This window comes from Semicossyphus pulcher, unplaced genomic scaffold (assembly GCF_022749685.1).
Source record: "Semicossyphus pulcher isolate SPU_LCO1_2020_fin unplaced genomic scaffold, fSemPul1.0.p SCAF_6, whole genome shotgun sequence".
Lineage (NCBI taxonomy): Eukaryota > Metazoa > Chordata > Actinopteri > Labriformes > Labridae > Semicossyphus > Semicossyphus pulcher.
The window spans coordinates 11,107,090-11,131,112 of NW_027211737.1; the positions used below are offsets into that span (position 1 = coordinate 11,107,090).

General features: G+C 39.4%; 1 protein-coding gene across 1 annotated transcript; it reads right to left on the reverse strand.

Annotated features, from left to right (window-relative positions):
* Nucleotides 1–40: 40 nt before the first annotated feature.
* itga2.2 (integrin, alpha 2 (CD49B, alpha 2 subunit of VLA-2 receptor), tandem duplicate 2) lies at nucleotides 41–23,173 on the reverse strand. Its single transcript, XM_069682784.1, has 30 exons — nucleotides 23,097–23,173; nucleotides 21,842–21,965; nucleotides 19,030–19,139; nucleotides 18,658–18,749; nucleotides 17,926–18,040; nucleotides 17,397–17,524; nucleotides 17,096–17,244; nucleotides 16,693–16,843; nucleotides 15,985–16,150; nucleotides 15,731–15,807; nucleotides 14,186–14,324; nucleotides 11,909–12,054; nucleotides 11,651–11,794; nucleotides 11,118–11,321; nucleotides 10,866–10,996; nucleotides 10,616–10,779; nucleotides 9,892–10,043; nucleotides 9,195–9,305; nucleotides 8,709–8,794; nucleotides 5,724–5,865; nucleotides 5,316–5,399; nucleotides 5,127–5,203; nucleotides 4,946–5,029; nucleotides 4,745–4,847; nucleotides 4,545–4,649; nucleotides 4,177–4,287; nucleotides 3,590–3,703; nucleotides 3,397–3,486; nucleotides 2,762–2,878; nucleotides 41–2,538 (listed from the first exon to the last, which is right to left on the reverse strand). The coding sequence occupies exons 1-30, from the start codon at nucleotides 23,140–23,142 to the stop codon at nucleotides 2,461–2,463; spliced, it is 3,540 nt and encodes a 1,179-aa protein (XP_069538885.1). The 5' UTR covers nucleotides 23,143–23,173; the 3' UTR covers nucleotides 41–2,460.
* Nucleotides 23,174–24,023: the final 850 nt, after the last annotated feature.

The following is a 24,023-nucleotide window of genomic DNA, read 5'->3' on the forward strand; positions in this document are numbered from 1 at the left end:
AATTGAACAAGACAGTTTTTATTACAAAAGGCCAACCACTACCTGCGTGTAAACCATAAAGAAGCTGTTATCTAACAATTACCCCCTGATGGTATATTTATTGCACGCTCAGCAGGCCAGCATCTGTGAGGATTACTTCTTTCAGCAAACCTGAAAATGTTCACTTGATGCTGAGTTATGTTTGGCAAATCATTCAGTGTCCGCTGCGTGTGATTTGTGAGACGAGCGTCTTTGAAGGGTTGAAGCTACCAAAACATTTCCTGACATGAGAGTACATCTCTGCCCCGCTGTATCAACTTTAAAGTGCTGGCTGTTGTCCTGCAGCTTTTAATGGCATCAGCAGAGGGACGACAGAAGTCCCCGCCTCAGGCTGTGAGCTGAACGAGGTTCAAAGAGAGGCATGCTGCGAATGATTGGTGCTGATTGGAACTTTATGCAAGCATGAGGGACATCTCTGTCATTTACTGTGACACAGGGCTGATTTGTTGTTGGGGGATAGCATTCTGTGTAATTAAACTCAGAGTTGTTGCATTAAAGAAGATTAAAGTTCATCCTGTAATACTGTGTGTCCAATCTACTCTAAGTTTTTATTCTCATATGAAATTTCTGACCTGTGAGGTCAAAGCTCAAGATTTAGGTAGCACTGCAGACCCTACAGGTGCAATGACCAATGATTAGTTAATAATTTGCTCTGACATCATTTTGGATTTATAACGCTGCAGTAATTTTACTACAATCATGCAATGTCAGTTGTTTGGCTGCAGCTGCCAATCACCTGCAGCGAGCCCGAGAGAGATGAAAATTCAAAGGTGGTCGAAAACTTTCACCGTATCTCGTTTCATCATCTCTTTCCACACTGCTCCCTGTACACATACACATAAAGTCCAAATGCTATTTCACAACACTGTAGTGCATGAGTAATCATGTAACAGAGGAGTTCAATCATCCATCAAATCCATATATCCCCTCCAACAAGGAAAGTTTGAATCCAGGCCCCCCTCAAAAATATGATTCTTATTACAGATAAATGGTATCTTCAACCCGGCCAGATGCAGAGAAGTGAAAGTGTCAGCTGGGTGCTGGAGCTGAAAGCAGTCAGAAACAGACTCCGAAGCAGTCCGGGGACAGAGTAACCATATAACTGTGGGAGAACACGACAGTCAAAAATGTGACAGGAAATTAAACGAGTTTGAGGGAAAACTTCAATCGTACTGACCCTGAGAGCAAGAGGGGTTGCTTTCAGGGTCAGGAGAGGGGAGAAGAGGAGATGAGAGGTGAGAGTAGACGAGCTGAAAGACACAAGCGTCAAAAAAGGGCCAAAAGAAACAAATCCAAAACACATCATAAATTATGAAGTATTAAAAATGTTATGGGGTGTTCAAGACAGCAGCAAAGCAGTGAGACGTAACATGAACAGTACCAACATGTCATCAATACTGTGCTGCCATCTTGTGGCACAAACATGCCAGTGCACATTTACATCCTACAACATAAGCTTTCATCTGTCACACATCCACCTGGAAGTAAGAAGTAAAGCAACAGTATTTCTTTTAAATTAATTTGAGCAAAAACTTGATGATGAACCAATGATGTGAATATCTGCAGGTTATGGACTGTATGTTGGACCCAATAACCATTGTGTAAACATTACCTTGTAACCTAGGAAACAGAGATAGGCTTTTTTTTTTAATTAAATAGGTGAAACCATTAATCAATAACAGATTATTCGATTCTAAAAATAATAATAAGATGCTGACCTGAACAACATTTTTATACCTGACAAGTTGTGCCATTAGTGGTAATAAAAAACAAAACAACATATCAATAACAACAACAAGGACAAAAGTAGCTTCACAATGGACCCATATTTCCTTTGATCTTTGCAAATACAAAACCCCAAAGGAAATATCATAATTTTATCTTACAGTATGTACAGTAAAAACACAACAAAACAAAGTAAAGGATACATATTGTTTCCTGTTTGCATTGAAACTACTGAAGTCTATAGTCTGAATGCCAGAAAAGCCCTGAGTGCCGAAGAAGACAGGCTACAGCGTGCGTGTTCAAAAGGCAAATATTACCAAATTCTTTGTCAACCATGGCGTCTAAAATGATCTAAATAAAAGGCAATGCAAAACTTTACTAAGATGCCTTTACAGTGTATGTCTTCCACTTCCTACAAACCCCACTGTATATAGTTCTTGCAAGTTGGGAAAAATACAGTCTTTGCATGTATTCAAAGTCAGTGCATAAAACCAAACAGTCCAAAAAGCTCCAAAATAAAACAAGAATCCTCTTTAAAATGGAAAGAAGATATCCCAGTTATCCACAAACTGAACAACTTCCAGTGACTGAGCCGTCGCCCTTTTGCACTCCTCAGGGGCCAGTGATTAGTACCAGGATCGACACTGGGAACAGTCATGAGGAGAGCAGAGGCTGCAGGTTTCCTCCTCATTCAGTTCACAGCATTTCATCAGCTTCTGCGTCTTCATCTGCGTCCTTCTGCAGCTGCTGGTACTTTCTTTTGAAAAACCCAAACTAGGACGTAAACAGAGCATATCATCATTTTACACAGAGAACGGAACTAGTGAAGAAATTCCAATATGAACTGTCAATATTCCTTGAGAACGTATCCACAATGCAATGACGTCTGCATTAGTTGCATTGTAGATTGGTAAGGAGCAAAAATCAAGTCTCCCTTAAAATATAAAGACACAGAGTTTTACACTTTTAGTAAAGCACAGACATGCGTATAACTAACCTTCCACAGCAGTCCAACTGCCAGAGCCAACAGCAGCAGCCCGGCAATGACACTGCCGGCTATCACTCCCACTGGAACATCACCTTTCTCTCCAGGTTTACTGATGGTCAACACCACCTGGACAGCAGGAGGACAGGACAGGTCGTTACGTTGTCTTTCTTATATTGCATTGACTTGAGAAGAACATAATCTGTCCTGTTTTTCTGAATAAACGAGTTTATTATATCAGAGTTATGAGAAAAGATTTCATTAAAAATATTCTGCTCTGTTTGTCTGAATTAACGATTTACTTTAAAATCCTGCCATTAGCTCTCATTTCACTAAAGAACGATTTCATGAAAGCCAACATGCCCCGCCTATTGAGTTATTTTGGTTTGGGGTTGAGACACTGGGAGATACTCGTGTCTTTAAGTAATATAGATCGTATTGTTGTTAGTTTGTCGACTCTACGCAGGCACGTCAGGACTTTATGGTTGGTCGGACAAAAAGCCCATTCTGATCTGCTATCTGGTTAATTCATACAAACACTAATTCATACAACATTTGATGTTTCTTATTTTAAAATACCCGTCATCTTATCCTTCTTCAGTTCATTTATATGTGTCATCAGATCAAATAGTGAAATGTGATCTTACTGGTAGCTGTTTGAGGCCGATGATGAGCAGATCAGGGTCGGAGGTCTCAACACTAACGCTGGACGTCAGCGCCACAGTCTGATAGGAGGCCTACCATCACAACATAATACCATTAGAGCACTGAGAACATCAGAATCAATTCATCCATGATTAAAGCAACAATGTATACAAGTTATTTATTGAATATATTTACCGAAATAAACGTGCCGCTCCAGATCCTGGTTTTAACCTTCACAAAGTAGTCCGTCTTCAGTTCAGTGTCTTTGAGGATGCATTTTATCAAGTCACATTTTGCACTCTTGCAGTCCTGTTGGGAAGAAAACAACATTTACAAAAGAAAAATCAGCAAACATTACATTTCCAAAATTTTAGATTTGAAGCTTGAGCTGTTCAGATTTTAGAGTAGGATTTGGAGGAACAAAGAACAGGCCAGTAATAAAACAAAAAAGTATTATTAAAAAAATATTGAACAAATAAAAAATAAAATGTGTAGCTTTATGATCAATGAAGCTTTATATTAAATGATATAAATGGTGAATCAAATCACACAAACATGAGAATATGATTTAATCACATGTCTGCAAATATATTTCATCATGTTCTTATATTCGGACTTTAAGGTTACATATAAGGTTCTTTAAGATACAATTAGAAATACTACATGCAAAAATGTATATGTATATGTATATTGTGTTAAAGAAAGTGAACACAATATACATACTATTAATATTATACTATACAGTGTAAAGAGTGAAGCATTCTAAGAAAGGAGGGACTGACCAGGCTCTCAATGCCTCTGAGGCTCTCCTCAGAGAAAGACACTTTGTTGGTCTTCACAACGTTTTTCAGAGGATCAACCAGGATGCCGGAGTCACAGCTGATGGAGTCTCCCTGCAGGGAGAGAAGCATGAGATTATCTGTTCTTTAAATGTCACAAACTAAATCATAGTAAGTCAGAGACGCAGCCTGACTTGAGATATACACATTTGTAGAATACAGAGAGCATTTTGGTAACTGAAATTACAACCATATACAGTATAATGCTTTAATGACAGATACCATACAATGCAGACTGGATGTCAACCACAATATTATTCAAGTAAAACAGTGTAAACCTCTTTGCTGGTATATGTTAACAGAGTACTTACTGCAGCCACATTGCTAACATAGAGGAGCGGATTTCCACCATTAGTGGTCACAGGCAGAGCGATGGTCAGGTACAGCAGGCTGACAGGGAAGTTACCTGTGGAAACCTTTAATAACCATTTGTTTTATGTTATATATCTTCTTGAAAAATACAATGAGAAATAAGATAATGATATTTAAGAGACTGATTCATTTATTTCACCTTCACTGTAAAGTTAAACTCTGGGCCGATGTCATCAAGTTTTTCCACCTTTGTCACCACAGGAAGGGAAGCGTCTGCCACGTAGAAATTGATATTTGACTGCCTAAGAGAAAGAGAGCACACAAGTAAAGACGTCAATGAATTTGCCATCATCATCTGTCATCTGACACTGCAGGACTAAAGTTAGAAAACATGAAGTACCTGGATAAAACAATCCCTGCATCATATTGAACAGGAATGGATATGTCCACTTTGTTGTCTGCAGGTCTTTCCTCTTTCCCATCACTGTGAAGAAAGAAATGTACAGAACATTGATACATGTCAATGATTAGAAATGATCAATAAAAGAGTGAAACTTTGATTACATTTAAAATGAACTCACCTCTTGGCCTCAAATTTCACCTCTGCTCGCTTTTGCAGCTGATCAAAATTATAATCGAAATTCAACTGAAATTTAATCTGTAACAAAATAAAATCACTGTCTGCATTATTATCTGTGTGAATTCACATAAACAGCACATTTATGTTCCCAAAACGAGCTCTTGACAGTTCAGAGGAAAGACTCACTAACCTCCTGGTCTTTTTTCAGTGCAGGGTATCCCACCTGGCAGGTGACACTTTCTGTTTGTGTTGAGGTGCATTTTACTCCATCTGTCTGTAAAGGTGTAGTTTGAAACAGTACATGAATGCTATTTTGCTTTTGTCCATTAACAATACATAACTACAAGACTGAACATCTTTAAATGTGACACAAAGAAGCATTCTTTTCAGAAAAGTACAGAAAATATTCACTTCACAGTTTATTGTTCTAATTAACAGTTTCAGACAATTTTAATAAATGTTTTTGATTCATTAAAAAAAAAAAAGTGTTTTTGTTATTTGGAGACCATTATTTTAAAAATATAGGAAGGAAGGAAGACTTTTCCACATTAGCATCAATTCAGCATAAAAAGCTTTAAGTTGAGTATCTGTTACTCACAGTAGGGGAGACGGACGAGTAGTATAGGTTGCTGGAGTACGTGGCCACCACCTGAGTGTTGTACGCGTTCTCCTTTTTGTTCTTCACAACAACTTGAAACGACAGTTCTCGGTTATTAGCGCTGACCAGGACGGGAGCTGAGCTGCAACACAAGAGCTCTGATTACTGCACTCTGCATTCACATGCGTTTAGTTTAAGATTAAAGGAGCAGTATGAGAAGAGTTTAACTGATCAGAGAGAGAGGAGAAAGGAGGAATAGTTGAGGTCGCCTTTTCACATATTTCACTTTAAATGGGACCTGCTGTGAGCTCGGGGATATTTATTCCTATGCTTTAGAAGATGTTCACCTTCCTTAACATCTATAAATACTGCAGAGACATACAGAGACTTAAACTAATGAACACTGTAGTAAGTAATTCCACCTTAATTCAGTATCCACATGGGAATGAGCCCAATCAAAGTTCCTCCAGATGAAGAAGTACAAAAAGAAGCAAACAGCCAAGTCTACTGAAGTTAAAATAAAACAGCAGCTGCATGCGATCAAATGTGTTTGAATGTGGCAAAGTACTTTAAAAGTGTTGTATTGTGTCTGTAAAGTCTCTGTTTATATCCTTTCATCGGAGTTCTTTCACTCAGCACGTATAACCCACACTGTGTATGTGTTTTCTAAGCTCACACGTCTGACCCAGCCACTTTACGGGCCGTGAAGTTGCTGTATAAACTGGAAAACTCTGATTTCTGCAGCTATTAGCAATTAAGACAGACTCGTAAAACAGAGAAAATAGAAAATGGTGTAATGGTTGTTAGGAGTTACCAGAGCATAACATTAAAAAGAGTTAGTCAGTCTTCTCTGTTATATAAATGTTTGCATTGCATTGCAACTTAACCATCCACAACAAGTGAAAGGTGTACATAGTGTATATATTTATTATTAATATTATTATTGCATTTGATTGTCTTTTTGTCTTGTCTTTTTTTATCCATCACTTGTTTTACCCTGTCCTTTACTTTGAGCTGTTGTAACAAGTGAATTTCCCCCAATGGGGCATCATAAAGTCTATCTTATCTTGTTACGACATGCTGCCTTTATGTGTTATTTTAGCCCTGCTGTAGGTCTTTATGGTCAGTATTGTCAAAATCAGCAGGTCGGTAGATCAGATCAGATAAGCCACCAGGGGTCGCTAGAGAGGCTTTTACATCGGCCCGTTTTCAAATAGAACTTTACATATAAGTGCCACGATGAACTGTGACAGTAATGGTATGAAAAAAAGGAAACATAACTCAGACTTTATCATTATTGTCATTGGCTTTAACTGTATGAAATGTGTTTAGCAACTGCACATCAAAGCATCACAGCCCAACAAAAAAAGTATTTCTTTCTAGCATAAAACATTTATGAGTAAATAAGCAACAACCAAAAGTTTAAGTTTAGGAAAAAACTAATCTGAAGTTTTATTAGAACAACAGCAGCTTCTGATTTACTTAACCTTTTGTAACAGGGTCAGTGGCTGGGGAAAATAGCGTGTTGGGCTGGTAGATACATTTTCATCTGCTTCTGTCAACATGTGGCGGTGTCTCGAACACCAAACAAGCTGTCATTTTATAGTCAAAAACTAAGATTTCATTGCTTCCACTCACTCACAGTTTGCCCTTTTGATTGAGTTGTGTTCAAGCGTATGAATAAAGGAGGATTTGCTTAGCCATCATTATCATGGCATTTATATTTTTTATTTATGTTTGATTTTGACAGTTTCATTTAAATAGGTTGGGTTTTGGTGTTTTTTGTTGTTCAAATTTCATGGCAGTATTCGATCACTTCACTGTGGCTTCGCCTCGACGCCAGGGATGCATCTTGCAATTTGTGATATGACTCTTTGAGATGAAGCTTTGTATGCTTATGATCCGTTTTCTATTGTGTATTTAATGGTTTTATGGTTTTACATGGGTTTCTGGTGGGGCTGCCCCCTGACAGTCGACAAGCGAAATCTCTGCCTGTGACCCCTCCGTCGACTTGAAATTTTAATTTTAAATTTTCAAGTTTAGCGTTCATTTTTTGTTTTGTTTTTCTCCATGACATGCTCTGTTGGTTAACTGAGGAGAGATCACAGATCTGTGTGTGTTTTTCATGCTCTGTATCTGGCTCAATAGCGTTACGATCTGTCCGTATTTCAGGAGCTGTAACCTGCGATCAGTTGATCACAGTTTATAACAACGCAGCGCGGGGAGGACACAGACGTTTAATAACGTGTATTTGTGTTAATCGCGCAGATCTTTCTGTCTGTCTGTCACTGTTAACAGAGACTCCAGTCTGCTGTGTACTTCATATATTTCACACAGAGCTGTAGAGGAGCAGCAGGATTCATGATCAAACTAAGTTGTATATCACGTCGTCACTGCAGTCCGCGATCACCCGCTCCCTACCTGCTCTCCTCCTCTCAGCGCTGCAAATCTGCATCACAGTTTTTATTATATGATGTTTTTTTAATGTCTAATGATTGTGAATGAGGCTCCTTGTATATTCACAGGGCCTAAGGTTCTAATATATTTAATCAGAGTACAACCCTAGTTTCTGGCAAGGTTATGGCTGGTAATCGGGCTGTTTTTTATTGAATTGGGCTGTTTCTGAGTTGTAATTGGGCTGGAAGCTGTCCTGGAGTACTGTCATAAACCAGTGAGAAGAGCAAAGCTAAAACAAAACAGAAGAAATAATAGTTTAAGAGAAACCAAACGGTTTTTATGTTAATGTAATGTAAGCCCCGCACTGGTTAGAATGAGATACTGATTGAGAGAGTCGGTCTTCAGGGCCAGCCTATGACTCATAGTAAAAACACACACAGCCTTGCCCCAGCTTGTCCTATTTTACTTCAGCCCTGAATTTAGTATCTTGTCTTTCCTGCTATCTTATTCTGTACTCTATATTGTAGATTAGACGGTAAGTAAGACATGTTGCATCTTGTGCTACACAGACAGATCTGTGATTCTCACCTTGTCGCCTTTGTGTCCGTCTTCACACTCAGCACCAGATCACTGGTACACAACTCATCAGAGCCGCAGTCTTTAGTGAAGGGCATCTGGAACAACAACACAGCAGCACATTTAGCACAGGAAGCTGCTTTTTTCCCGCAAACGCTGTGATTTCATTTGAGGCCTATTTTCCTTTCATGTCTATAAATGTGGCAATAAACTAAATATAAAAGAAAGAATATGATATTTTTACTGCAGTGGATGAATCTTGTTGTTGGGAAAACACGTTTGTGTTCATCTGAGAACTTGCGTGACTTGTGAGGCAGTTTTCAAAGCCAGTAATCATCACAAACGCACACCATGTCATTTTAAATGACTGTACAAACACCTCCGCAAAACAACTACAGTCTGCTCAGCTGATCTGTTTGCTGTTGATCTGTCAAAACCAGTGACTACAAAACACATTAAGCCTGATTCAGAGATAATGATACGCTGCCAGTCACTTACAAAGAACTCCCAGGCACTTGGAGAAAATATATCGAGGACAGGATTCACATCTGCGTTCTGCTGCTCGATTTCTACTTTCAGGCTGAGGGAGTTGACAAAGTCTGGAGTCTCCTGTTGAAGAATAAACACATGAACAAATCAGGAGATAATTTCCATTTATTTTATCTTATTTTAGAAAAAACATTGTAATATCTCTACAAGTCTAATCACATCAGAGTCCCAGCTGGAAATGTTTTGTTCTGAGAATGTTACCTGGTAATGTTTTGAGTGGGAAGTTTTTATTTGGTTCTCAGAATGTTCCTTTTAATAGTAGGAGAACGTTCTCTGGAGACATTTTCAGAAAGTTGCAGTGAGAATGTTCTTTTGTTAACAAATCACATTTCAGGAACGTTTTATAAATCACGTTCTGACAGTTCAGGCCATAAGATCCTCAGAATGTTGCAGTTAAAACGTTTTGTCTTTTAGTTTAAGTTTTAACGTTACAATAACTTTATTTGAAATGATAAAAACATCCTTAAAACGTTCTTTGAATATTAGATAAAAACAATTTATTTCAATCGTAATTAGAACTTGTAGGTAATGTTAGCCAATGTCATGGGAACATTCCCTGCTAGCTGGGTGTGCTCACATAAAAACAGTTACTGAAGATCGCACACAACTGAATCATAAAGAAACAAAACAGATTTTCATCCTTTACCTGAACATACACTTGGTAGTCTTGACACAGGGGCTGAGATGATATTTTTGCCTTTTCCGTGAGAAAGCGCTCATTGTTTTTAGTGAACAGTCCTCTTGATGTCACTCGGGAAGCCTGCAAGTCAGCATCCAGGGTCAAAGTGTAGGATATAGCTGAGGGAGGTAAAAATAGCACACTCTTTGACATCTTTTAGGAATTTGCTTTCTCACTGAGAATTTGCTTATGAGATTGATACCACTTTATGCTTGTATGCTAAATATAAGGTTATAGTTAGCTTAGCTCAGCATGAGCTTAGCGAAGACTGGAAACACAGGGAAACAGTTAGCCTGGATTTTCTTAAGGGTGACAAATTCACATATTAGAGAAGTGCAAACCAGCTCCTACAACTTGTTATTTTAGTTCTGAGCTTCAGCGGTGCTGGTCAGTGGATTATTTACCGTCAGAAACAGGCTAACTGTTTCCCTGTCTTTCCAGTCTTTGTTAAAAGCTAAGCTAGCCTGTTGCTAACTGTTGCTTAATATTCACCATACAGAAATGAGAGTCTCAACATTAAAGCAACATCCCATTCCAATAAATACTACTACTTCACGTGAAAGGACTATATATATTGTACTACTATTAACTCTCAGATGTACGTCGCTTTGGGCAAAAGCTAAATGAAATTGCGACATTGAAACATTGTCACTATTCTCAAGAAGCCTGAAAGGATATTAGACTTAATTACCAATGGGTCCAACAGGGGTCCTGGGCCTGAATGCAGCATTGAAACACAGGTTGGTGTTGAAGCATGAAAGCTTGCGTCCATTAATGTCACAGGGTTTGTGGAAAATGTTGATTTTATCAGGTTTGAAAGAAGCTTTAACTGTGACAGTAGCCACGCCTCTGGACCTGAAACACAAGTGCAATTTTAAATCATTAGCAGCAAAACTGTTTCCAAAAATAATGATCCAACATACTTTGATGATTAAACTTACCAGAGCTGCACCACTTTTCCATATGCACCAACAGAGATGTCAGGGAGTGAATCATCATTCAGATCTATGTAGCTATCCAAAGACCTTCCAAAATACTGCAACTTAGGATCCAGTTTGGAGCCAACAATTCTCTGAAAAAGGAAATTAACAATTATTATCATCCCTCTCATTCTTACATAGTTTAATGATCTAAATGTGTCAAATGAGCAGCAAAACACAGACAGTAAGATATAAAGCGGTTTCTCTTGGTACCTGTGAGAACTGTTTCTTTAATGTCTTCTTATCCCCGTTGTAGACGTAGATGACGCCTTTTCCTTTGTCTTCCAGCGGGGCTCCAACGACAACATCATTGTAACTGTCCAGGTCCAGGTCAGGAACAGCAGAGATGGCCATCCCAAAACGAGCGTTCTCTGTTGGGGGCGGACCATCGAGGAATCCCTGCTCGTTCAGGATACCCTTCAGATGATGAGACAGAGAGAGTATGCGGACTGGAGGGCTAAACATCACGCCGGCAAGAACATTTCTAAATGAAATCGATATCTTTTTACTGGAAAGATTTACATTTTGGAAAAAGAAATATATCAGCTCTGGGAGTTTCTCTTGTACTTTTCCTACAGTGTGTTCACTAAACAAACCAATTAAGGCTGATTCACTTTCAAAAACCATTTAAGTAAATGTAATCATACGAAACATCCCTGCATTTAATAAAAGCAGTCTATCTTTATGCCTCAATATGAATAGAGGTAAACATTTATTTTTATGAATGAAATGTTGCTGTTTTGTACCTTTGTGACAGAGAACAGGTAGACCCTTCCTTCTTCTCTCTTCAGCTCACTCATGAACATGGGCGCACCAACCAGCAGCAGGTCTGTCACCCCGTCTTGGTTCACGTCCAGGGAGCACAGCACGCTTCCAAAGTACGACCCGATCTAGGACAACAATTGTTCAAGAGTTTGTTTTTATTGATTTGTCTAGCTTCTCACTAAATATATCAAGTGTGCTCCTGTGGAAAATGTGACCACCATACCATCCGCAGTCAGTACCTGTTTGCCTCTTTCTGAATCAATGACAGCAGACTGCTTCTGGGCGTTGACGGTGTACACTATAACCTGTCCAGAGTGGTTGGAGCGAGGTGCACCAGCCACAAAGTACTCTGTAGACCCATCGCTCAGTGTGGTGACAGAGTAACCTGGAGATGACCACAAGCAACACATTTAGTTCATCTGAACTTCACAATCACTGACATCATGGAATATCTTCTTCATAGGACAGTGGTGGATCTAACTAGGTACATTTACTTAAAAACTGCACTTACATGCATTTTTAAGATATTTATACTTTACTTAAGTAGGTCAAGTTTATGCTACTTTTCTGAATTTCACACTACATTTATTTAAAAGGTAGAATTACTAGTTGCTCACTGTTTTAATTTATTCTGGCTGATTAGGCCTTCAGTCAGGCACAAGTTGGGAGCAGTACTGGGACCTCAGGCTTTTTATCTAACTCTTTGTACTAATCAGGGAAGGCATCCTACCCCTACAGGTACAATAAAACACACCTGATCACAAAAACAACATGTTGCTACCAGATCCGAAAACCCTCAAAATCAACCAATGCCAACAGAAGTCAGCCAAGAGGTCTGTGGGTGTCAAGGTGCTGCAAGATTTTACATGCAAAAAGTGCAAAAACACAACACTGACATACTTTTGCTGACAAACATACTTAAATAATATTGGAAATTCTGACTTTAGTATTTGCTGTAACACAGTATGTACCCTTTAGTATCGCTACTTTATATAATCTGAATACTTCTTCCTACACTGTACTTAATTCTGATTGTGACACAGTGTCAGTGCAGTAACATACATGCGAAAAAATGTTTTAAATTAAACACAAGATACTTGTGCAACCCAAGCAGCAATGCCAACTTCAACAGACCCAGGCTCCGTTCACGTAAGCTCCAGGTAATGATATCGCTGACACTACCTACCCTACCACACGGCTTCTACTGGCCCCCCCATGTGAATAAACACACAAGAGAGAAATACAGAGAGAAGGACAGACAGAAGAGTTTAGAGAGAGGTCTGTGCGAAAGAAGACAGGTAAGGAGGAGCCAGGATGAGGTGCCCTGTCCGGGACTACGCTCTACCTCCCCCTACTCCTACTCTAACAAGAAAGATGGGGGGTTAAGGTTAGGGTAGGGGGTAACCCTAACCCCAACCCCATTCTAATGATAAGGACCCCTCCCCTTGTTCACCCATCCCAATACCACATACCTAACCATAACCTACCACATGACCCTTAGTGGTCACCGCAACCCAAGCAGCATTGCCAACTTCAACAAAAACAACATAGCAGCGCATGAAATCTGTGGCATACATAGTTGTAATACCATCCATCCATCCATCCATCCATCCATAGCACTTATCCTGTTTAGGCTCATGGGGGTCTGGAACCTATCCCAGTTGTCACTGGGCAAGAGGCAGGGCTACACCTGGACCAGTCGCCAGTCCATCACAGGACTGACACATAGACACACAACCTTTAACATTCACATTCGCACCTACTGGCAAGAGTCACCAATGAACCTAACGAACATGTCTTTGGACTGTGGGAGGAAGCAAACTCCACATAGAAAGGCCCCCTATGTCTGCACCGGGATTCAACCCAGGAACCTTCTAGCTGTGATAGGACAGCGCTAACCGCTGCACCACCGTACAGCCCTATTTGTAATACAATTATCCTACTTTTAGGATTCTCTAATTCTCTTACAGTCCACCTACACTGAAACTGAATAAGAAATGCAACAAATCCATTACTGCTTCAACAATTATTTCAAGTTAATGTTAAGATTGTTTAAGTTATGTTAAAATATCTTAGGAAAGAAAAGGGATCTGTGGTTTTGTCTGTTTAATACTGTTAAGAGAACCACAAATGTGAACGATCAGATGAGATCTATTAATTTATACATTTCAGTTATTCAATGTTATCAAAGCAAACATACGCTGGCTTTAACCATGATGCGTTTACTGCACTCAGTATAGACTATGTTTCTGTTTTTCTATGATGTCCCACTTCTCATAATCACAGAAATAAAGAAGTGGTTTGCTGAGGTGCAGTGGCGAGCTGGGTGAGACTATTTCACAAAACTTAGAACTGTTTCCACTTGTTACCCACAGCCTGACAACCTCCGCTTGGCTGCCAAAGCAAAGAAAAAACAACACTCTTCTTCCTGTATTGTTTCATACAAAGTTGTAAAGTGACATATCCAAACTAATAATAGAATCAAATAGATGAAGAAGATATCTGTAAGTGCCTACCCAGTAATGAGCTGTGGTTTCTGTCCTGCAGTGTTCCCTCAAAGGCTGAGACAGGCAGAACGTCTACTTTGGACCCTGTTTGATGGACGACGGTCCCGCTCCAAGCGTAGGCTCCCACTGCTCCCAGCATCATCACATTCTTAAACAGAAGAGGTCAAACACCAGGTCAACAGAGAACAGAGAAATACTAAGGTAGAAAGAGCAGCTTGAAACAACCAACATATCTATTAAAGCACATCAATCAATGGTGAGCAATACAACAGGCATAAAGTGTGAGATGACACATTCTTAATGTAAAAAAAACCCAGTGGTTAAATTGTGTGAAAAAAAAAGCTTCCTGTTTCCTGCCTTGTGGATGCTGAGGTGGTACAGCAGGAGGGCTGTTGTAAAGAGTGTCTGTGACTGGCTTTATTGTAACTTCAAACCTTGGTCACGTATGGTTTTTCAAAAGAAGTCATCCAAAATGGATGCTTGAGTAGCTAGATATGTAAGCAATATCACATGAGATGGAGTGATGTTCTACTGAATATTATCATGGCCGTGAGTTGGTCGGCTGAGTGCCGAAGATAATCACAGTTTTATACAACAGTTACACAAGAGGAAAATAGTTATAAAAAGTAAAAATCAACAACATTTTATTTTTTGCTCCGCTCCAACTCCACTAGTTCCACAATTTAGCAGAAACCGGACTTTTGTTGCCAAGCAACCCAAACATGTGTCCTGTACTCTGTGTCTCCAGGTTACCACAGAGCAGCTGTTTCCTATCGTGTACATTTATCTGTGTGTTTTAATTGAGCATCAGACAGACAGGCAGACAGATAGACAGATAGATAGATAGATAGATAGATAGATAGACAGACAGACAGACAGATAGATAGATACATAGATAGATAGATAGATAGATAGATAGACTATTTTCAGCACTCATGGAATGCCTCTTGTCCAATCAGATTACTTGGGCGGAACTAACTGTTGTATGACATCACATATTTTATATAGCCTTCACAGTAGAAACTGGGGACCCGTGGTGAATGTGGAGAACAAACACTCACAATATGTGCTCAGTGCATCATTGTTTTTCCATTTTAGACCCTGTAGTGTCACAGCAGCACCATACATGCTTATATCTATGTATGTCACGTGTAACAGATCCTACAGTGACGACTTCTTGAAAAGGGGTCGCTAGCATCCATCAACACAGGGCTTTGGCCAAATACATCTGAATCCACAAGCAGGTAATGCAGAGTATCATTAAGCATATACTTGAGATAATGGACTTTTTTCCTTACAGGCCTCGAAACTTGAAGAACATCAAGACGCTGCTGTGACAACTCCCTTTATTTAAAAAATGTTGTTTCCACAGAGTTCACACCCCTTGACATCTGATTAGCCTTAAAACTAGACTTCCTTCATCCTATTTTCAGAGCAATGTAAAAACCCCCTCTTTTATGCAGCAGCGTTTTTTCCAAGTTTGAGTGTAAAAATAAACAAACAAACAACAATTGACAGAAACATTTAGGCAGTGTACAAGGCTGCACTCTGTACCTGTCTGTTGGAGTAGTGAGCGCTGAATCCCACCTGGGCCATTTCCATTTTAAAGTTGTCACCCCCTTTTCCAGTGCCTTGAGGGAGCATATCATTATGTAAAGAAAAAAACAAACAGAGGAGCAGATCAAGAATAAGACTGAAGAATCAAGTGCTAAATGTGACTTTCTTTTGATATCTCCTGGGATCATCAGCAGTAGAAGACTTCCTTGAAAAGGGTGTGTGAGTGAACATGCAAGTCAAAAAGGACGCACCTTCTATGTTGAAGATGCGGTTCCCCAGTGCTCCAGCGATGGTGGAGAGGGCCGCCTCCTCCGACACATTGAAGAAGTACTTCTCAGTGGGTTTGCTGGCAATGGATTCAATTTCTTTTATCAGGTTTTTTGTGTTGATGTTGTTTCTGTTGTAATAACCCAGGACCTGGAAAAAAGAGGAAACACCACATATTCAGGATGGGGAAAAAGGAGTTCCAGGTAACAGTCGAAAGAATTTAAGGAAGCTGTACAATGTTATGCAATCAGCAGGCGTCACATCTTGAGGGCTATTTACATCTACAAAGATAAATATAAACACAGGTACATTAAGCCATTAAACTATATTGGCCATTAAACCAAACATTAAACTATAAAATGGCTCTAAGTAGTTGGAAGCAATCCAAATTTCTAACTACAGCTATTTTTATTGTTCTGTATCAGCTCTTTTTCATGGAGACAGTTCCCTGAAAAAGACTTGTATGAAACATTAATTAAAGTCTTAAAAGCATTTCAAACTGCAGAGAGCTGTGATGAAACCCCACGGTGAAACACAGACAGCAATGTCTGGGAAATGAAACACAAATCTGTGACTTTGCTGGATTGAAAACATATCTCATGGTTCCTGTAGACATGATCATTTCCAAAAAATGTTTTTTTAAAACTACTGTCAATGTACTGTATATATGACATGATAAATGAATAACTTACAGCAATACCGAAGCGAGTGATGCCCTTTTTCTCACAATCTGCAATGATATCCTCTCTTCTGGCTTTATCATGAGACTCCCCGTCCGTGACAACCACCATCACCTTGGCAGCATCTGGCCGACCGCCGTTAGCTCTATTAAAACCCTCATTACTGGGGAGACACAGTGGACACTTTTTACTTAGTGTGGTTTTATAACACATTGTTTTAAATAGATAAAAAACACTTGTTTTTGCGGGACAATTAAAATCTAAATAATTGTTCTGTCCTGATAAGGCTGTAATATAACGGGCTGAGAAAACTTTAAAGAAACAGAAAAACAACCGTGCAATCAAATATATAAGTAAATAAAGCAATATACATACTCCTAAATGGTATTGTGGATAGTGTAACTGCAACACCCACCTGGCATATCTGATGGCTTGGAAGGTATTGGTAGCTGAACCATACATTTGTGTGATACTGGTTGCCGCAGCGATGACCTCATCTTTGGTTTTATAATCGTTCAGCCTGAACTCAAACCTGGGACTGACGCCATACTGAATGACGCTGACCTGGCACATAAAACATGGTGTGATAAAGCACAGAAAGCTGTCAGCAACGACCATGGGAGAAAAAGTAGTTAAAAAAAGTGAATTAACTCAACATTATCCCCTACTTCTTCTTTACTTTAATTTTCTGTAATGGTGATGAAACACAAAGTCACCTGAGTGTTTTGTGGCCCGATGTCGAGCGCAGGTATCAGTTTCTGGAGGAACAAATTCATCGGCCCCCATGGATATATGCTGTTGGAGCCGTCCAAAACAATCACGATGTCCATAGGCCCTCCACATTCTAGAGATGTCATGAGAAGATAATAACAACAGTTTATAGTTATTTTCTAGCTTTCTATGCCAAAACAGTCACAAGATGTGTATGTAAACTTTAGCATCCAGCTAATTAAAACAAGTCCTTAAAAAGAAACAGTAACAAAATTACATTTTGGTAATAGTCCAGACTTGACAGGTGCCTAAGATAGGAGATGTACATGTACAGTATTTTTCAAATGCTACAATTATATTAGATTGTGGTTAAATAGCTGCAACCAGAGACATTTTCATATTGATGGGTTCAGGAGAGCTTCAACATGGCAGAATAATCCCTTGTTTGTTTTTTAAAAGATGTAGAACATACCTTGTTAAAAATATCCATAATTACAAAAAGGGATAGTTTATATATTTTGTTATATATCTTACTCTGGACAGCAGGAGAGAAGGCAGGTTGAGGCTGAAACAGGGGGCTCATTCTCGCACATATTCCTGGGTAGAAGTCCTGATCGCCACACTGCTGCCCCCAAAGAGGCCCACACATCTGTATCAGACAAAAGAGAGACGACTTAATGGGACGTTCTTTCTACTGGTTTTAAAGGCCTCCAGTAAACTCTTAAGTCTGGGTGAAATAGTGTTATTATTGTCTTATCCAATCTTAAGTAAGTTAAGAGAATGTTTGTACTGATTGATAGCTTCATAGGGAACCCCACTTGTCAAGCCCCTTTATGGTTTCCCCTGCATGTCTCATTTTCATAAAATGTATAACATTGTGTTTGGGTTTTTTTTATATGTGATAAATAAATAATTGTTGTAATTTAGTACCACAAAGGCCAGGCACCATTTCCTGCCTCATTTGTGATTTTACCCAAGCCACTGACACACTTCCTTCAAACTAAAAATAACACTTTATGTAAATGTCAAAGGAAATCCTGGCATAACCGTCATCCAAGCATGCTCATTTGTGATTTTAATTTTACTGACAGCTACCGAAGGCTGTGTTAGTTAATGTACAAGCGTAATTATTAACCTAGCACAGGCAAAAATAGCTTTATGATCGACATGTATAATTAAGGTTAAAATGACAAGACGATACAATCTGCAAATCTCTGTAGTAGCACAAGAGAGCAAAGAAAAACACACATGTGCAAACACACGTACCATCAAACCATTGACGGCAGGCATCCTGGTAAGAGTCAAACCCAGACACATGTTGTTGTTGAGGTTTTTAACCTCTGGAATACTAACAGAGTCTGTAGAGAAAGACAACAAGATTAGCTCTTACATTAACGTTCAGATTATTGTCACTTAATCTGGAATTAATACAACAAACACAATCATTGTAAACTCTATCTATTATATATTATATTCATTATAAACTTCAATACACTACTTTTATTCTACTTCAAATTTCAGAACCAGACAATCATCTGGAGACATCCCTGTCTTTTCGGTTCTGTTCAGGCATTTTAAGTACATAACCAATGTTTGTTAGAGAGGTCAAAGGTGAGACAACAACACACCAAGTCTTACCTTGAAGATTGAGTTTGTCACAGCTGTTTCTGGACCCCGAGACAGGACACTTGTAAACATCCCCCTTCCTGTTTCGACTGAAGCCACTCCATGGAGCACTGACCAGGAGCCTGCAGAAAAACAACAATATCCATCTCTTCCAAGATCTCATAAACATGCACGCAAGAGTCATCTCTCAATGTGCAAGTGTGCTGTACACAGCTGTACATACTGTATATGAATGAGACTCATACAACTTATCTGATGCATAATATGGTTACAGAATTTCTATAAGTGCTTGTGATGAAAACTACTTTAGGTACATGTCAGAGGAGCTACATAAATGTCAGTCTGTATCATTTTAAGTACGTTTGGGTGGTATTAATCTGAGCAAGTGCCAACACGTCACTCTTACTTCTTATTAAACAGCAAACAAGACTCTACATGTTCACAGAGAAAATATACACTTCAAACACTTCTCTCACAACATTTAAGAGCTGCTTAATTGTGAAGACTAAACCAAAATAACAACTCAACTTTAAGACCCTGTCATTTTCCCACAGTGTCAGACACAGCACTTGGGACACATCATTCCTCTTAATAAGTCAGAGGACAGGAAACAGGATGTGTCACTGTTGCTCTCTCAGGAATATTCATGGGTAATACAGTCAGAGAGACCACTATCGCGTACTGTACAATTCCCCCTGTTACACAAACATGACACTCCCCCAGACAGTGAGCAACTATGAGAGACTGTGACTCACAGTGGACGACATGCAGACAACTCTGAGGAGTTCAGTTACTGTTTAACTACATGTTACAAATACGTGGGGCAACATGTAAGAGGCTTTAAACAAGGTAGGACTGTTTGCGTCACGCACGCAGGATGTAGTAGCCCAGACAAAACTGAGCACCTAGGGCTTTTTACTTTATCCCTGATGGCCTTAAGAGATTCAACAGTGTGTTGGAACATCAACTTGTGAGTGGAGATAAAAGTGGACCCTTTTTTAATTTCTTAAACATTGTTATCAGCTTCAAAAATCCAGTATCTGTTGCCCTCTACTTATCAACAGCTTTAACAGAAATGATCTCATTCCTGACAGTGTTGTTAATAAAAGGGTTTGGAGGACGAGAGTTGCTCAAGAGCAAGGCTGTGGATTGCTGAGGCTTTACTATAGACAGAATATGAAGAACTGTACATAAGAAAATTGCTTCTTTGATGTACACTAAATGCTTGTGCGCTGGTTTGGCTCAGTTGGTAGAGCAGGCGCCCCATGAACAGAGGCTACAGTCCTCTGTTCACTTGGTCCTCCCCCACTCTCTACTCCCCACATTTCCTGTCTCTCTTCAACTGTCCTTTTCAAATAAAGGCAAAAGCCAAAAATAAATAAATGCTAACATTGGTATGTTAACATTTCAGTAAAACCCACTAATGTCAACCTCCCAGTTGTGCTGGAGGAAAAGTCAGAGGATGAATATTTGTTCCAGATTTCATGGCAATCCATCCAATAGTTGCTCAGACATTTCAGTAAAGATCATATTGCTGGACTGAGCAACCAACCAACATTGACGTCTCTAGAGCCATGCCAGTAGCCGTAATAAAACCATGTATTGAGAGTTAAACACTGCAATTTTCATCACCTTCAGTGAAAAACAAAATGATGCAGCTGAACAGGACCAAAATTAGGGCTGCACGATATATCATTTAACAATCGCAATTGTGATGTGCGCATTGGCAATAGTCACATCACAGGACGTGCCATAGTGAAGCAAATAAGCAAAACACGTCAAGCTGCTACTTAATTGTTGCTGATGCTGATGACCAGATGCTCGGTTACGCGAGGTGGCTCATAAGGGAGTGCATTCCTGTTATTAATGCTGTGGCTTTATGTACATAAACTTTTAGTAACTGAAGCCAACAAATTAGTTTGTCTTTGTTTTATAAATAAACGTGTCACTCCATCTGTTCGCTCTCTACTTTTTCATAAGAGTGTCCTAGTCGCTAAATCAAGTGTGGTAAAAGTAGGAGAGGGTTTTTTGTTGTGTTTTAAGAGAATAGACTTAAAAGTCCCAAATAATAGTATAAGTATAATTGTTAATAGTTTATACGGACATAAAAACACAACACATTTGTCTGGTAACATGTCCTGTATTTTTCTTAAAATCACAATTAATATGGCAGAACAAAAAGTTATCGTAATGTCAGTTTTTTCCAATATTGTGCAGCCCTAGCCACAATGAAGCGAGATGTATTTTGATCATGGTGTCTCTTACAACATACTGACAATTAGGTCACAATTTTTACATAAAGAGACGAGTCCTTAGCTCCTGTCGTCTGGTGCCAGCAGCACAGGCTTTTGATGGAAACAGTGTGGAGTTGTTAACATGCCACTGAATACTAAGCCACTGCTGATAGCTGGGTGCATCACTTCAGAGCAACAAGCCCTCACTTGCAAAGAAGATCCTTGTACTACAAGATAGATCAAAATGCACATCTCATTTCAAAGATTCAGAATGTTACAGTTGTGTTAATAAGATGTATCGACTAAAGTGTTTCTGCACTATGGGGAAGTCTTTACCTTTCAAACACTTATTTCAAAGACTCTGATAAGTAGTGAATAAAGATTAACTAGACACCAAGTGAAAGCTGCAGCACCTGGACAGCTCAGAGTGTTGATAGGGTCATGGTAAAAGCAATGCAGTCTAGGACTTGGAGAATAAAGCAGGGTTATTATAACCAATAACAAGCATTATGGGTAAGATGCTAACAATGCCCAACAAAACTACTCTCCTTCCATTGAACATGACGCTTTACGACGACTGAAATTCATACCATTTGCCTTCATGGTTTGTCGTTTGTTGGATTGTGTAGCCAAACTCTTCGTCTGCTGGCCCGCTGAAAATCTTGGCACCTGCAGTGCCGACGTTGAAAGACTGTGCGTGCAGGATTCTGTCAGCTGGTGGAGGACAAACATGAGGTTGCATGACAGAGACACTGATGGTTTATAACAGCCCCTTAACAACATCACATCATTCTGATTACTGATAATAATGACCCTTTCAAAGCAGTTGTACTATACCTAACACTACCAACACTTGACACTACATGTATCTTCAGCAACATTCAACCACCATGACTTCCTCCTTTAGGTTTTAGGTGGTTTCTGTGGCTGAATCATGAACATTTTAAAAACCACATCGGCTTGACTCACACAAGCAAGGCAACCCATGGAAAATCTCCACTGCATGTAAAGAACACTATTTCTGAAGAGTTAATAGACATTGCTTGTCCTGAAACAATCCACCTTTACAGACCTTTTAAACCCCCTCAGGACATGGAATTCGTGTCTACTAGCGAGTCTTGGTGCTTTATCAGAGCCACAAGCCCGTGCAGGCAGCTCTCAGCTCTCAGCCTGCCTGCCCCTCAATCAGCAGGCAGAGGAATGTGAATGGGTGCTGGACTCAGGAGACCTTCACTAACACTGGCTGCAGCCACGCCTGTTTACCTGCAGCACAGAGTAGCACTTTGCCTCCTCTTGGGGCTCTGCAAACCCCATAACACATTCATATTTCCTCTCAGTTCAGAAATGGGGAATGTGCATGCTGGAGGATAATTAAAAGCTTGGCTGCTCTTAGAAAGCTTTCACATGTTGCAGAGCAGACATCGAGCAGCACGCATGATGTCTCCATTATTAAATGCCATGTTGTGCACGGTAGAAACAATGAATATTTTATCTACGTTATTGATTTTGGGTCATGCATTTTGTGAAAGATGAAGAAACGCAGGAGGGTGGACTATAATTCAGAATAAAAGCACTTCCAGCCGGATTCATTGAGTAAAAGCGACTACAAAGTGACTCCACACTTCTCTGGTACTGTCCAGATGTGTTTAAAGTGTAGGAAAACATTTACAAATCTTATTAAATTCTATTACGAACGGTTAACACAGCTTAACAATTGCTTATCTTATGAAAACCATGTAAAACTGTCGCTATTCTTGGCGCTAATATTTGTGAAATGTCGCTCTTTTGGTAGAAAAATGGTTGAAATAACAGGCTCAAAGTACAAAGAAGAAGTTGAGTACTTACTAATGACTACTATGATGAAGAAGATGTTCCCCCAGAAGATCTCCATCGTCGTCTTTATTCCATTTGTATGAGGTGATAACACGAAGCCGCCGCACTTGTCAAAAGTTGTGGCTCTGCAGCGCAGAGAGTCATCGGTGACGCAGCGGATGTACTTCCTAATAAGGACATGTGGTCTTCGTCTTACCTGCAGCTACAAACTTTGACTCAAGTAATGTCAAAGGGTGTGAAGGGACTATAAACTCTGGCACGGTAAAGGCAGCACGTAGTCCAGTTATGAGTCTCAGAAGACCTTAAGAAAAAGAGCCACAGACAATTATCTTACATTTAAAGTCCAAGTTAATGAATGATTTAATTAAACATTAAAGTTGGAATCTAATTTAAGTAATTTGGGAGCCAAATGTAGGGAAAAAATGTAACAAGTCAACGCCCATTAGCTTTAAATTAACTCCATTTGAATTGTCATTACAGGACTGTAGCATGAGTGGACAAACAATCCATAAATAATCAGATGTCACATAAAGAATCATCGTCATCAATTTACAGTTAACAATTTGAGAGTTGTCTCATCTCCCATCATCTTCCACCCTGTAATTTCTGTATTTACTACTCAGTGATGATTGAGACGAGGCCGTTTTTACAGAACAATATTATTGCGTCTAATTATATGCCATGTTTCAGCCCCTGCGCTTCGTGTCTCTTTGTTTGGTGAATATTATACGGTCCTGCCTGCGCTCTGTATATGAGACATGCTTTGTTTTTAATTCATCTGTGCCCATCTTTATCAGGACTCCATTGTTATTGTATTAAAAAGAGACATTTCTGTTAAGTAAATAAATACAATAAATAAGAGACTATCTGAAAATATGTTAAATATCCAGATCCTATAAACTGGAAACCAAACTATAGACATGTTATGTTGGCAGATTA